At 40.0% G+C, this 14,539-nt stretch overlaps 1 protein-coding gene across 4 annotated transcripts in view; it reads left to right on the top strand.

Annotated features, from left to right (window-relative positions):
* Window positions 1-148: 148 nt before the first annotated feature.
* The window catches only part of LOC111574922 (WD repeat-containing protein 70), a 43,838-nt gene continuing 29,447 nt past the window's right edge, over window positions 149-14,539 (top strand). For all 4 annotated transcript variants that reach the window (XR_002746686.3, XR_008604565.1, XR_004848155.2 and 1 more), the window contains exons 1-9: window positions 149-305; window positions 1,388-1,441; window positions 1,559-1,642; window positions 1,720-1,825; window positions 1,935-2,142; window positions 3,065-3,124; window positions 3,617-3,750; window positions 4,931-5,084; window positions 8,331-8,407. Coding sequence is in view for 1 of the 4 variants with exons in the window: in XM_023279745.3 (XP_023135513.2) it covers window positions 164-305; window positions 1,388-1,441; window positions 1,559-1,642; window positions 1,720-1,825; window positions 1,935-2,142; window positions 3,065-3,124; window positions 3,617-3,750; window positions 4,931-5,084; window positions 8,331-8,407 (1,019 nt within the window). In the remaining 3 variants the exon portion in view is untranslated. The remainder of the gene's footprint in view (window positions 306-1,387; window positions 1,442-1,558; window positions 1,643-1,719; window positions 1,826-1,934; window positions 2,143-3,064; window positions 3,125-3,616; window positions 3,751-4,930; window positions 5,085-8,330; window positions 8,408-14,539) is intronic.

Below are 14,539 nucleotides of genomic sequence, written 5' to 3' on the forward strand. Positions count from 1 at the left end.
TCTTAACAGGTATTTAAGTATAAAATGATAAACAAAGCTATCAGCTTCACCAAAGTGAACATTTAAACACGATGTGGAAAAAAACTTTTTCTATTATTAATACAAAAAGGACGAGCTGCTTTCATCCAAAAAGCCCGTAAGTGAGACTTTCCTAAACAAGGCAATGGGCTACGGCACCAACAGGAAGCGCCTGCGCAGAACAGCTGCAGCGCTGCGAGCGAAACAGGAAGCAAAGAAGAAGGACTTCCGGTGGTCAAAGGTAACGTTCGTATTTAAAAACATGGATCCCAAAAAAGTGGATGAAGGTAACAGCTTTTTGCTGTTTTTATGTCTGTATGTTCAGTATTACGTTAGTTTTACACGAGTTACATATATGTGCTCTTTTCCGAGCTTGTTTGACGTTTATCAGCTAACGGTGGCTAAACTATTCTCGTAAAGCTACATGAAAACAAACATGCGTCGCCTCTATTTTAGCTAGCTCATTTGTTTTCTGAACTTAAATGTTCTACCCTGAATGTATTCACTTTGCACTGTTGAGTTTAAATAAGCAAATACTGTAAGACGTCACAGCTTTATTGCCCTTAATACCCGTAAGTATAGAACACGAAGTGCTTTTAGTCCTAAATCTGTTTAACCAGAAATAGTGGTTGTTAGCTAACAGCTATGGTTACACGTTTTAAACACACAGTACTGTTTTAACGTTTTCTTACATAACATTGATGTCAAACAAAACAGATAAGCTACAATATGTTTCAGTCAGGGCTGTATGGAATCTTACAAAACTGACATTGTTTGTTCTTCTGCGATTTATATTGAGGTATGAAAAACCACAGCAATTTTCACCAGATGACCTGAATAACTCGTGATTAGGATTAATTAGGGTAATTGTGTTGGAACGTGCATCTGTATAAAAATTAATCAGTAAATAACGATACTTTGAAACAATACATTGTGCAGTCCTAGTTTCAAAAGAGGCTGTCTTTAAACGTCATTAGCTAAAATCACCTTGTTTGTGCAAACACTGTAAAATGAAGTTATTTAATTAACTTCTTGTACATTTTAATAATATGACACCTAAATAAAGCTTATGGCGTTATGTTGATGGTATTGCATCAGTATTAGTATACCATGAGTCTTTACATCATTAGTTGTTTTTCAGCTTTCAATGATTCATATTCTTGCACTGTGTGGAATAGCATTCGGATTTTTATTACGAATGTTAAGAGATTTTACCTCTCAAGACAATACTGAAGCATCTATGCCTTACAGAGAGAACATAATCAAGCAAGCACCAATCTCCATTTTTAAGCAATCATGTGAAAAAGACGTTATTACAGCTTTCATTATGAACAACATAAGGTTAACATTTCATTCTCCTCTTTTACAGGGAAGATGAGTGGTGATGGAGACATTGGATCTGTCATGGGATTTTCTGGGTTTGGTATGTGCCTTTCAGCACACATGGTTAATTATTGAACTTTTTTTATTTCTTATATGATGAACTGATGAATTGAGTTGTGACAGTCATAGATCAAGTCATGTGATTTGTGCCTTCCAGGTAAGAAAGCCCGCACCTTTGACTTTGATGCCATTTTTGAACAGACGCGACGAACAGCAATCGAGAGAAGTCAGCGTGTATTAGGTGAGTTTGTCCTCAGTCATGGTAAGACAAAACCTGTTTAGCAAACATGTGTCTAATTGTAATTGTTGGATCCTTAGAGGAGAGGCAGAAGGAGACTCAGATGGAAGAGGATGGGGAAAGCTCCAAGTCAGTCAAACCGTCAGTCCACAGTCAGAAAGAAAAAGTTGCAGCTGCTTCTTCGAGGTAGGCAAACAATTCTGAGCATTTGTGTTTGAGTGACTGATATTTTACAGTTAGCCACATGTCTGCTGTTAGGTTTTTGCTTTATTTGATGGTTTTTTGTTTTTTCTAGAGTACATGAGAGTGACAGTAGCAGTGGATCTGACTCTGACTCAGACTCAGACTCAGAGCTTATTGGACCCCCAGTGCCTCCTCAGCACGCAGCCCAGGAGGATGAAGATGAGCTTGTGGGACCACCTCTTCCTCCAGGTTACTCAGGCAGCACAGCTCATAGCGATGATGATGACGAAGAGGAGGCACAAGATGACGACGATGATGATGTAGGTCTAAAACGACACGCTGAAAAGTAAAGATTAACTGTGGATTACAAGATCCTTCCTGTAGGTCCACAGTGCGTTTTCACCCTTCTTGTTCAGACATTGTGACTCAGTAGGGTAAACACAATGGTTCACAATGATTCCGTTATATTCAGGTGTCCTTGATAGTGAGATAGAATTCACAATATCAGGACACAGATACTGAAGAAGTAAATTGTAATCCAGTCATTTGCAGCTTTATTATTTAAAGATACACTACAAGTCTCATTCAGTACTTTTTAGGTATTTGTATAGTTTTGTACATTGTAGATTAATACTGAAGATTGACACTTTTTTTGTTTACAACATAATTCCATATGTATTATTTTATAGTTTTGATGTCTTCAGTAATTAATCTACAATGTACAAAATAATTAAATGAAAACCATTGAATGAGAAGCCAAACTTTTGACTTGTAGTGTATGATTGTGTTACTGTCATCTGTTACATTACACACTGGGGTATTTTCAAATCTCACCACAAGATGGCAGCACAAGAAAAATAATCACTGGTCAGTGCTGCACTATTAGGGACATAAATAATACTATGTCCTTGAGATGTTGCATCTTTCGTATATGATTCTGTTTCTTCAGCTGAGCAATACTAGCATCTTAAATTATTAGTCTTACCAAAATTAGTGGTGAAGAATTGATTTTGATTGGAATAGTATTTACACTATGGGTTAAAATTAAGTAAATGACTCAGTTTTGAACAAAGCAGCTCAGATCCTAACAACCGTTTACAACTGTGTGACTGTTCTTAAAAAGCCTGGTAAAGTAAAAATGTATATAATTGAATGAAATGCTGCATTATGACCACACCCCTAATGCAGTCTTGTCTTTCTTTTATTTTATTTCCTTGTATTCACTTCAACTTTCTGTCCCAGAATCCAGTGAAGAAGATTCCAGACACTCATGAGATCACTCTGCAGCACGGGACCAAGACGGTAAGGCTTCAACTGTCAGTAATTAGAATTGTTGTCAACTCTTTAAAGAAAGTCTTCACTGATTTTTTTTAAATTTGCCTAGAATAGAAATTTGTATCTGTCAAAGACGCATTTATCATAAATGGCTCATAATCAACATATTTCATATATATTATGCGCACACTAAAACATCTCATCAAGGTCTGCATCAGGGCATCTCTGAGTCTGTTTCACTTGATCTAGAAGTGAGAAAATGGATTAATTTTGTTTTGAGGCTGGTAGCCAGATTCACTGATGATTGCCGTTTGTAAAGAGTTTTGTTTTGAATAATTGAATGATGAAACTTTAAACATTTGGCTTCTATTTGTTTTTGCTGCCTTCAGCCGAGGCAGTGTGACTACATTATCAAATATTTCAAGCATCTGAAGCAGTTTTCTACAGTTGGTTGGCCCCTGAACTGTACAGACTGATACATTGTCGTTTTAGTTTCAAATTATGTAATTGTCTCTTCAGGTATCAGCTCTTGGCCTAGACCCCTCTGGAGCCCGTCTGGTGACTGGTGGATATGATTATGATGTGCGTTTCTGGGATTTTGCCGGGATGGACCAGGCTCTGCAGGCCTTCAGATCCCTGCAGCCCTGTGAGTGGTACGTGGAACATCAACACAGTTGCTTAACATGTGCTTAATTAGTTTCATGCAAACATCCAGTGCACTGACTGCTTTTATGTGTGCCAAAGTGTACACACATACACAAACACACATGGGTTTGTTGAGCTTCATTGGGCCTTGTGTTAACTCTGTGACATCCTCTCTTTTCATGCAAAATGAGCCTTTCAGAAGCAGATGGTTTAGATATGTGGGTGTTTGTGTATGTGGATGCATGTTTATTCTGTGTTTCACTGAAACTATGATCAAAGATCAAATTCTTTTTAGGTTTTGGGAGTCAGTGGGCTGAGCTGGAGCAGGCTTCCCCTTATTAACTAAAATTTACGCTACATTTAATTTGATTACAATGTGATCCAGTAGCCTGTTTGGTTTACTAACAAGCTGTGCTGTTAAGGTCCACTGTTCCTCTTTTCTGACTTAAAAAGGAAACTTGTGAGCTCAGTAAAACTAAAACATAGAGAAGTTTGAGAATTTGGTGATATTTGTTCAGGTTTTGAAGATGCCAATGCAACTATTCCACACTTCAAAACAGAATTGATGCTAGGCTCATTATCTTTTTACAAGTTTTGGTCCCATCTACACCCTGCTGTATTAATACTGGTATAATGGCATAGATAGTTCTCATCAGAACATACATTGTTGTGCATTTCAGAATGATTTGTGTGTTCCCCAGTCAAACTTCAAAACATGAAAATTACATATTATGTCACGTAGAGCTAATATAGTTTATCTTTTTAAGTAGATCAATAGATAAGTCTCTCTTCTTCCGGTGGGGATTTGTTTTTTAGAGCCTCTACATCACAAAGATGTATTATGTTTCTGTGTAAAATGTTTGAAAGGTAATTCTTTCCATTTCACAGCTAAAATGCCATTGTGCTTACTGTTGTGGATTGTTTGTTGCTTGTTGTAGATCAAAGATGCCAATCATCAGGTGTTCATCAGATGTCGGGCTGTTTTGTTCCTATAGCTGCGTGTATCTGCCGTTTGTGTTTGTACTTGAGCTGTTTGAAGGTTTAAAAGCTTCTTATGTACACTCATAGCGTGCAGATGTCTTGCAAAATGACTCTAAGATACGTATTGGAACATTGCAGCACCACAGAAATCAAATCTGAACACATCTTTATGTCATGTTTTTTTTTTTTCTTTGTGTGTCCCCTCAGTCATCAGATCAAGTCCTTGCAGTACAGCATCACTGGGGATGTCATCCTGGTCGTCTCTGGCAATGCTCAGGCCAAGGTGTTGGACCGTGACGGCTTCAACGTCATGGAGTGTGTGAAGGGAGACCAGTACATTGTGGATATGGCTAACACCAAGGTATGCCAAAGTCATGTCCACATGCAATTTCAGTTTATTCAGCTTGGGCCTCCATTTTTGTCAATTTGTCCACCATTTCAGTTGGTTTATGACAACATATCATCAAAGTAATTGCTGAGATTTGGAAACACTGCAACAAGGACAGACAGGGAAATAAACACAAGCAGTCAGATGATCCCGCAGATTGTAAAGATGCCAACACATTTTTACCAGATTTCAGATCTATTTATTTAGAGAAAAACTCATAAGTGCAGCACACTCTGTAATAATAACTCCTTGCAGAATAAAACTGTGCGCACAACAACAGCAACCGTGTTATGCCAAGTTGAACCAAGAAGTTAGTCCTTTAACTAAGTTGGAGGTTAAAAATCACCATTTTTGGTAATATTTTCACTGGTAAAACTGGTGTATTTTTTGACTAACAGTATGTGTTTCTCACCTTGTCTGACTTTTAGTGTTTACCAGATTTAAGTAATGTTATGTAGAAATAAAATAATGACCAATAGTAGCCAAAACTATAAAAATAAAATCTAAGTTGTATTAATCTGGAATTAATATGACAGATCTTGCAGGTGTTTATGTTTTCATTTCTATAGCAACAGCAGTCTGCCCAAGAGTGACTGCTAATTCTGAACACGGATTAGATGATCTGCTCCTTTGCTTTGTGGGTATAACTTGCCAATGTGTAATGGTAGCAAGGTGTAGCTGGTCTGTTTTTGTATTCAAGCATCATGGTCTGTGCTGTGAGACTGGCCAGAAGCAGTCTCAGGGGGAGAAGAACAAAACATACTTTCAGGACTGTCGTGGTTCATTTCTTGTATATACCTGAATCTACAAAGGAGGATCCTAATTAAGTGTCCATGTTTGGGTTTTACTGTGTTTAAGAAAGCTATATTGGCGGTCAGTGACCATCTGTGCCAGCTGCGGTGCATTTAGACATGGTTTATACCACCCATATGAATGACTTGAAGTGAAGGCCCATTGATTGCGAGTAGAGTTTTCCTGGATGTCCTCCATTCTTGTCCCATCTGGAGATGATGATGATGAGTTTGGTTCAATGAAAATGCGTTTTGGCCCACTGACAGTGTCCCAGTCGATTAGCTGTCCCATGTGATAATTAAGTCCTTGCCTCTGCTCTGCCTCTGTTGACAGACAAGTGCTTCCCTCCAAACTCATGTCACTGTGAGATAGATGTCATCTCGGAATTCCTAACCATGTAATTTCATTTTTTTTGTGGAAAAACCATAACAGAAACAAATCCTAAGTGCTTCGGCAGAAGGCCATAGGACTTCTTCTGGTTCTGGAAAACATTTCACCTCTCATTTATGAGGCCTGATTGATGGAGAGTTCCAGGTTTTTATTTCATCCACACCATTCAAAGTGTGAATTCTGTGTAAACTGCTTTGGGAGAGATAACAGGATTATAAGTTGTGTCATTGACCTTCCCATGATCTGTTTTCTCTGTCCAGCGTATTGTCCCTTATCTTTTAGATGCAAGCTGGCATAGTTGTTTAGTCTTCCCTATATACTGGCTAAGGACCTATATATAGGGGCCATCAATAAACAAGGAAGGTGGTCTCCAACCCCTCTTATCAGCTACTTATAATGCAGTCCTGACTTATATTATTATATAATATTTTTAGACATCTTGGAACCTAGAGAGCAATAGCTTAATAGTACATAATTTTCTCATGTGCCACAGTCTTCAAGTTTCGTATCCACCAATAGTCCAAAATCCAGATACAGAAAATCATAGAAAAATGAGCAAATAACCACACCAGAGAGGCTGAAACAGAACATGTTTGGCCCTTTTGCTTGATACAGTTTTCATTCCAGTTTTTAGTCCATGAACTAATTGATTAATTAGTAATCCTTTCAGCAGTCCTAAACTTAAACCTTAGAAATACAAAAACCAGTCTACGCTCTGCTGGAAACAGTTTCAATAACAGCAAACTTGGAATGTCAGTGTTGTCCCCTCAGTCCCTTATCCTTACTCAGTTTTGTTGCCAGAGAGGGTTTTTGTTTTGGTTCTGCTTGTCATTAGCATGCTCTATGTTTACTATTGGTATGAACATCCGTCTGTTTCTTTTTAGTCATTGGCAATTTGTTGTCCTAAACTGTTAAGGAAGAGGAATCAGATTTGTTTAGGAAGGTAGCGGCTCTTTTAGCCTAATTGTGAAGCTCTTGCGTTGGGTGATTGTTTGTTTTGATGTTACTGCACCGAACAGGGAAGCAGTTGGGTCATTCACAGCCCATTTGAATTTCAACCTCATCATATAGCGAGTGTGTATTTTACCGTAAAATTTAACAGCTTGGCAATTTGTGATTCTTTTTTAGCCATAAAACAGCAAGACATAGGCAGCTTCACTTTATCAATTATTCAAGTGGTGTGTTTAAAGTATCTGACAGCGAACAGGCAGGCCCTCTTCCTGATCCACACATACCAATGTCATTTAGTCAATTTCTGCTCATGCACAGCTCTGCTTTCTTGAGCGTCCTGTCAAATAGTGGTATGTCATGTCTGAAGCCTCTTTGCATCACACTGAAATGTTCCTCTCTGACCTGGCAGTCGGGGAGGCCTCTCTCTGGGTTATCCCGCTTTGAAGTCATTTGTTATGAGTAATTCTCCGCAGGACTCCTCCAGCAGAGGAAATGGCTAAAAGTTGGTCTGCAAGGAGCTCACTGTTTGAAGCTGTGATGCAGCCTGCTGCACGGCTTCAAGTTCACCGGCTCAGTTGTAAGGCAAGGTCCATGTCAAGGAAGTCAGTGTTACAATATGATCGAATTAGGAGGCCAAATAGGGTGTCTCTGTGGATAAAGACCTCTTATTTGCCATGCAGTTTACGCTACAATGCACTGAAAATGCACCATCACAAAAATGTTACAGCACCCTTGAAATAATTAACTGGCGACCTTTCACATCACAGTTTTGGCATGAGACAAATGAAGAACAACAGCTAACAGTGAAGAACACCAGCTGTCTTTGCGCATTACTTGCATGCAAGATTGCAAAATACACCCTCATGAATTCACTTTCATTGGTTCCTACTGGCAGCATTTACCCTTTTACGTTTCCACTCGCTCTCATGGCTACAACTGGATCTGCATTAAACAACATGCTTGTGATTTTAGGTTGTGTGCAACACCTCTAACTGACTAGAAGCAAAGTTCAGGTTCTCGTCAACAACCATTTGGTTTGTGTTAAAACTGTGCAGTCAGTTAATTTTCATTTTATGCTCTTTTCAGGGCCACACAGCAATGCTGAATTGCGGCTGCTGGCATCCGAAGATTAAAGAAGAGTTCATGACCTGCTCCAATGATGGGTAAGTTTTAAACAAGTATTGTAAGCTGTTAGTTATAGGCTGAGGCTGTCACTTCCCCTTGTGCTGCTGTCTGGTAAATAAACCTAATCTGCAATTGTGTAAGAGATTTTTTCACATGGAGAAATGGTTACAACCTGCCTGCTACATGCACAGGCATATTAAACATTTTCTGGTTTACGAACAGGAATGTGTCATTATTAGTAATTATTAGAAAACCCATGAGCAACAGTAAACAATGGGAGAGTTATACTATGCAGGAGAAGTGCTGAGCTTTTAAATAATTATCTGAAATAGCATAAATTTTCATAACAATGCAAGTTGGACCTAATTTCAGGTAATGAACTTAGATTATTTTGTTGCATTACTTCATGTAACTTTCAGTGTGATCCAGAACATGAATTTAGTGGTAACATTCACAGATTTACTACTTGAATAATATGAGTACTTTTACAACATTTTATTCACAGCTGTCCTTACTGGCAAACCAAGTTGTCTACATCCAAAGCAGTGCCTTCATTGAGTGGACTTAATTTTGCTCTCATCTCCTCTGTCACCAGCAGGGAGTCCTCTAGTCCAGACTATGCCACTGCAAACTGTAGTCTGACCCCATGTGCATTGATACATGGTACATTTATACTGGATACTGTCCAAATGCAGCGATTTGAACCAGATCAACCACAGGAGATAATAGGCTGATATACAAACATATTTGTCTCAGATAGCAGATTTTTAGCAGCCTACTGCCTCCTTAAAAACAACACCAGACCTATATTGCTGCAGAAGCTGTAACTCTTTGCCCTGTGTATAGGTGTGCGGGAATATTTGTGAGTGAACACATGTGAGTGAGCTACAGCGCAGTGATGAGTCTAAGTGAGTGTGACAGGCAGCAGTGCAGAAACCCAGGGCTATCATCATTAAGTGGAAACAAGGGCCTGGCTTTGTGGGCAGGCCACGGCCCACTGTTTACCAGTGTTACTGCTCTCCCAGATGTGGAGGTTGGTTTATTTAGCTCTTATTGAGGCTCTGGAAATCCTCCCCTGGCACGTTAGCACTGAGTGTTGCCCCTGGCCAGCTCACAGGAGAACAGCGGAGAGGAGCGCACAGGGAGCCATTCACAGGCAGAACAGCTGCATGTGGGGAAGGTTCACAGCAGCAGACCAGGTCAACACAGCAACCTGAGTCTCAGACATGGAAAGAGGCAGCGACTTACAGAGAGGGAGGGACTGCTTCTATTGATTTACAGGTGGAGGAGGCTGTTGAACTGTTGTTCAACTTCCCTAACTGCACTTTTACTTCATCATGTTGGTAATTTGCTGTGCAGTGCAGGGGTAACTTGGTGATAAGTGATGTGTTTTACTTCCTTGGTGAACCCGCTACCTCTCAAACCTATCAGTTCTTCAGTCAAACGTCCATTTTCATTGCTCCAGTGCAAACAGAATGTAACTGCTGGAGATTAAATAGGTGCTGAACTTACAGATCACATTACCTCAGTCCTTGTTTGTGTACTCTGATAGCCACTTCTCTTCAAACGTTAGTATTCAAGGTATTAGTATGTGATATGTTGGTTGCCGAAACATTTCACATCTTCTACAAAGCTGTACATCATAGTTTTAGTCATAGTTGATATATACGTCCTATATAATAGAAAACGTTGCTTGTTTTTTTTCCCCCCAAAAAAGCATTTTTTTTTCATATCATTCAATGTTCCAGGTTTGAGTTGAATCTGAATTTTACTGAATTCATCTGAGATGGAACTGGCTGTGACTGCACTGAAGCAGCTGAAGAAGCAGAGTTTATGGTCTCAATAGATTTTATGCACTCTTGTGTGGGATTTTCAGAGAAAAGAAACTTGGCTTTACAGTAGACAAAAGTTAAAGGTATGCAGTATTTATTTATTTCATTAAGGACCGTGCAATTAACATAGAAAACATCTGATGTCTTGCATATAGAGTTTATAGCATTAAGGTAGCTTTCAACTCCCATCCCTGGTTGGGCTTTTCAGTGAAAGTAGACAGAGGACCAACAATAAAAACAGCACAGACAACATTACGCACGCACGCACGCACGCACGCATAATGACACAATCCACAGTCAGTCAGACCTTATAGATGTCATAGTTGGGTACATTTTTGTTTCTTTCAGCCAATACTTAGCTTTTACTGTACAAGTTTCTAAATCTGCTAATATATACTGTATATGTTTGGGAAAGTGTCCTTGAGTGTCAGCGTGTCACAGTTGCACAGGTTCAGTGTTCAGATTGGCATTACCTGGCTAATGTAACTGCTAGAATACCAACAAGCTTCCAACCAAATCTCCAGTAAGTACTGTGTAACATCATAGGTGATATGTACAGGATCTTACTGTCTATGGATGACAACATGACTCTCTTACCCGTAACTAAAACATGAACTTCAGACACAGCCACAAACAATAAGCTTCCTGATGTAAGATGTGTATCTGCATTATTTCAGACTGTATTCTGTCTGCAGCTGCCATTAAGACATGAAACAGAGCTGTGTCAGCGCTGTGCCATTATTAGTGGACTTTTGGAAGTTGGAACATACTAAAACCTCATAGACAGCCAGGCTTTTCAGTCCACATGGATTATTTATGCTGTTTATTATAGACGGGTCATCAAAGAATGTTTCCTCCTTTCTCTGAATCACCACCTCATGACGTATGCTGCTCCATCCATTTCAGTGCCATCCCTTGAAGAAGTCCGGATTCTGCAGAGAGGCCAGGCTGTAGTCAGTGGACCTCTTTAGAATGGACCAGTAGTGCCAGTGGGTGTCTGCTTCAACATTAGACCAACATCTAGGCTTTTCCAGGTCTTTCTGCCTAGTTAGAAGGTCTTTGTTGCGTTTATTTGAATAGGTTATTAAGCATGATCACTGGACCGCCCCGCTCCTTAATTAAAGATCCCCCTTGTTGTGTGGAACCTCATTCAGAAGTGCTTTCTCCCAGCTCCTTGAATGATTTCATCAACCCAGACTTTTTTTCTCTGAGAGGAAGCGGATGAGAGGGAAGCACTGATGAAGCAGTTTATTAATGCAGCAGCAGGGTGGCAGCGATTGTCCTCCCAAACTGAGGGCTGAATGGAGCTTCAGCAGAACCGTGCGACACAAGCTGGTCAGTGAACAGTGTTTCCCCTCAGAGTGATGTGAATGTGTCAACATTTCACATTCTTCTGTCATTTGTAAAACGGTACAGTGTTTTCCAACAATAATGTTTGATATAAAGAAGCCAAATGCCCATCAAGCACTGAGCCACGTTGACTTGATCTAAGTCTTTGCTGAAAGACTGGAGAACTGTTTGAAAACTATGGATTTATTTCACAGAAAGTGAAGGCGATATGCGGTTGGTCTCCTCCTCTCAGTTTTTCTTTGGCAGGGCAGAACTTGAAATAAACTAGAAATATGGCTGGGATTTGCTGAAAGTGATGTGTTTTGAGAGCTACAGGCTTTTCTAATAAATGAAATCTTAAACACTAGCAACTTAAAAACCTTGAATAATTTCTGTTTAAAGTTAGTAGACCTTATTGCTTTAAACAGTTAACAAAGGAGAACTAACATTGTGAGAAGAGCACAACGTCACTGATTCTTTATTTTACTTTTGCAGTTTTATAGTGCCCAGGAGAATGATCAGAAATTCATGTTATGCTCTTTTTTTTGTGACTGAAATTTCAGCCAGTGGAGCAGAGGATGGGACAAACGGCGACTTTCTAATTGGGCCCACATGTTATTTCTGTTGAATCTTGAGGCACACTTGAGCATGTGTACACACAACTACACACAATTTGAGGAATGTTTCCAGGAGGTTCAAATGCCAGGGATTCCCTTCTTGCTGGCCTGCTTTCAGGGCTGCAGCTGGACTTGAATGTGAGACCCAGCGGACAACATGGCAGGACTTTTTACTGCTGAGGAACAAATGATTTTTCTTAGTCATGCTCTCAAACCAAACACATGATTAGCTTTGGCAAGCATCCACAAAAATAAAGTCACACAACGCACATTTTTGATTTTCTGCATTAATGTGTAATCTATATTTAATTGCACGTGTGCTAACAGTGTTTTTTCTGTATGGAGTATTTTTTTCTCTCTCAGCCCCTGTTTCCTAATTGATTATTTCTGCCATACTGATCGTGTCAAGTAAGTAGGCCGTCTGTTTTTCAGTGCTCTCAGCTAAATGATAGCTGGAGGAAAAGGGGCATTACTGCTGGGTTATTAAGTGTGATCTGCGTGACAGGACAGGGATGAAGAGTGAGGACAGACAACACAAAATGTGTGCGAGCATGTTGGGGTGATTCACACTGTTGGACACATCAGGTTCATCCACAGTCCAGCGCATCTCCAACTGCTCCCACCTTACACTGCAAGTGTTCCATGTCCTGCCCAAGAATGCACATACCATACCTTAAAGGAGAGCATTTATCCTGCTTGTTCAATTTACAGTCATGGTGGAATTTTTGACTGACAGTAGCATCTAGTTCTTTAGTGTTTGATCTGTGAATACAGTGTTTGTTTTTTTTCTTGTTGAACTGAGTATCAGGCCACATCCTTACTGGTGTGAAAGCGTCTTATCACACGATTGCTTGGTTAAATCTGAAAAGCCGTATTGACTCGAGCACAAAGACACCAAGAAAGCTTTTTTTCAGGTATTTTGTACCTGGTGTGTGCAGTCACACCTGCCCCGCTAAGACATCTTTAGACTGATCTTGTAACTCGGAGCCACGCTGATAATGTTGTGAGTTTTTGTGAATCAGCCTCTCACTGTACCCACAGTCCATCTGTGCTCGGGCCAAAGCATCTCTGTTCTTTGGCTTTCTTGCTCGCTTGAGTGCAACTGTGTGGATGCCTCCTCCCAAATCCCTCTGTTATTTCCCCATTTTATCTTCATCAGCTGTGATAGGAGATGGAGGATCTTCCCTCCTAATCCTCCTTTTTCATAACAGAGCCCCAGTTAGTCAGTCAACCAGTCATCAGCCTATCACTGGAATTCGACCAGTAAACAACCTTAAACAAGACGTACGCCTTTCTTTTCTGTCTCTTCCTTATCTCATCATCTGGGAAAGTGATCCTAGCAACCATCGCCCCCACTAGGCCTATAACCTGAAGGACAGATAAAATCTGGGGCCCATGGAATTGTCACTCCTCAGTTGATGTGTGAACGATTGTGCTACCTCGTAAAGTGCACATGCATGACTGAGGTTGTATAGGTCTCTTTTTATTACATTCACCCCTCTGTCTCTGAAGCGTTTGTTGAGGAAAATGGGGCTGCTGATTGAAGGGAAAACAGGGTTTTAACATGAAGGAAACAGCAAAGTTATTACCCTCTCGTGTTTTCACTATTTTTTGGGATTATTTTGACGTCTCATGCCCTTTCATTGCTTTTGCTCTCCAAAAACAACCACCTAATCGGACCTTAAAGTTTAAAGCTGCTCTGAGGCTTAAGTTCATTTTTATTACTGCTTTTTTGAGTGAATTTTGTGACTCTAATGGGGGATAGGAAGTTTTTACACTTCAACGAGCCATTTCAGAGTACCACATATTAGCGCAGACAGTTTCCCCAGGTGAGTATGTGCAGTATTTGCCCAATGCTCGTAGTTTTCTTAGCACTGGTGGGCTCCAACCTTTCTGCTCTGTCACCCTGACAGCTTGCAGTGCCATGTTTTGGAAAGAACCCTTACGATAAATAACATTCCAACCTGCACTGCGGAAAAGGTTATGTTGTCTTTATTGGGTTGACAGACGCCTGCAGTCTTCTGTAAACAAAATAGAGATGTCTGTGCAAGGCAGCAGGTGGACCTATTTGTCATCCAGTCCATGGTTATCACTCTCCTTTCTTCACTCTCACACATACAGTTGTATATCTACTCTTATAAACACTTACTGTACAATGCAGTAGAATTCAGGTTGTATCATGCAGTGTCCTTTTCTATATATATATATGTGGCTTTTTGTGCTTTTTTCCCCCCCAGCCGGAGACTTTTTGATTTATTAACAGCTTTGGGTTATGTAGATTTAAACACAACTATGCATCAAACAGAGTTTTATTTGACCCTTCCCAGTTCTCACTCAAACCATATGTCTTCAGCTGGCATTTGTATCACATTGTTAGACTTATCCAAACACT

This window comes from Amphiprion ocellaris, chromosome 17, assembly GCF_022539595.1.
Source record: "Amphiprion ocellaris isolate individual 3 ecotype Okinawa chromosome 17, ASM2253959v1, whole genome shotgun sequence".
Lineage (NCBI taxonomy): Eukaryota > Metazoa > Chordata > Actinopteri > Pomacentridae > Amphiprion > Amphiprion ocellaris.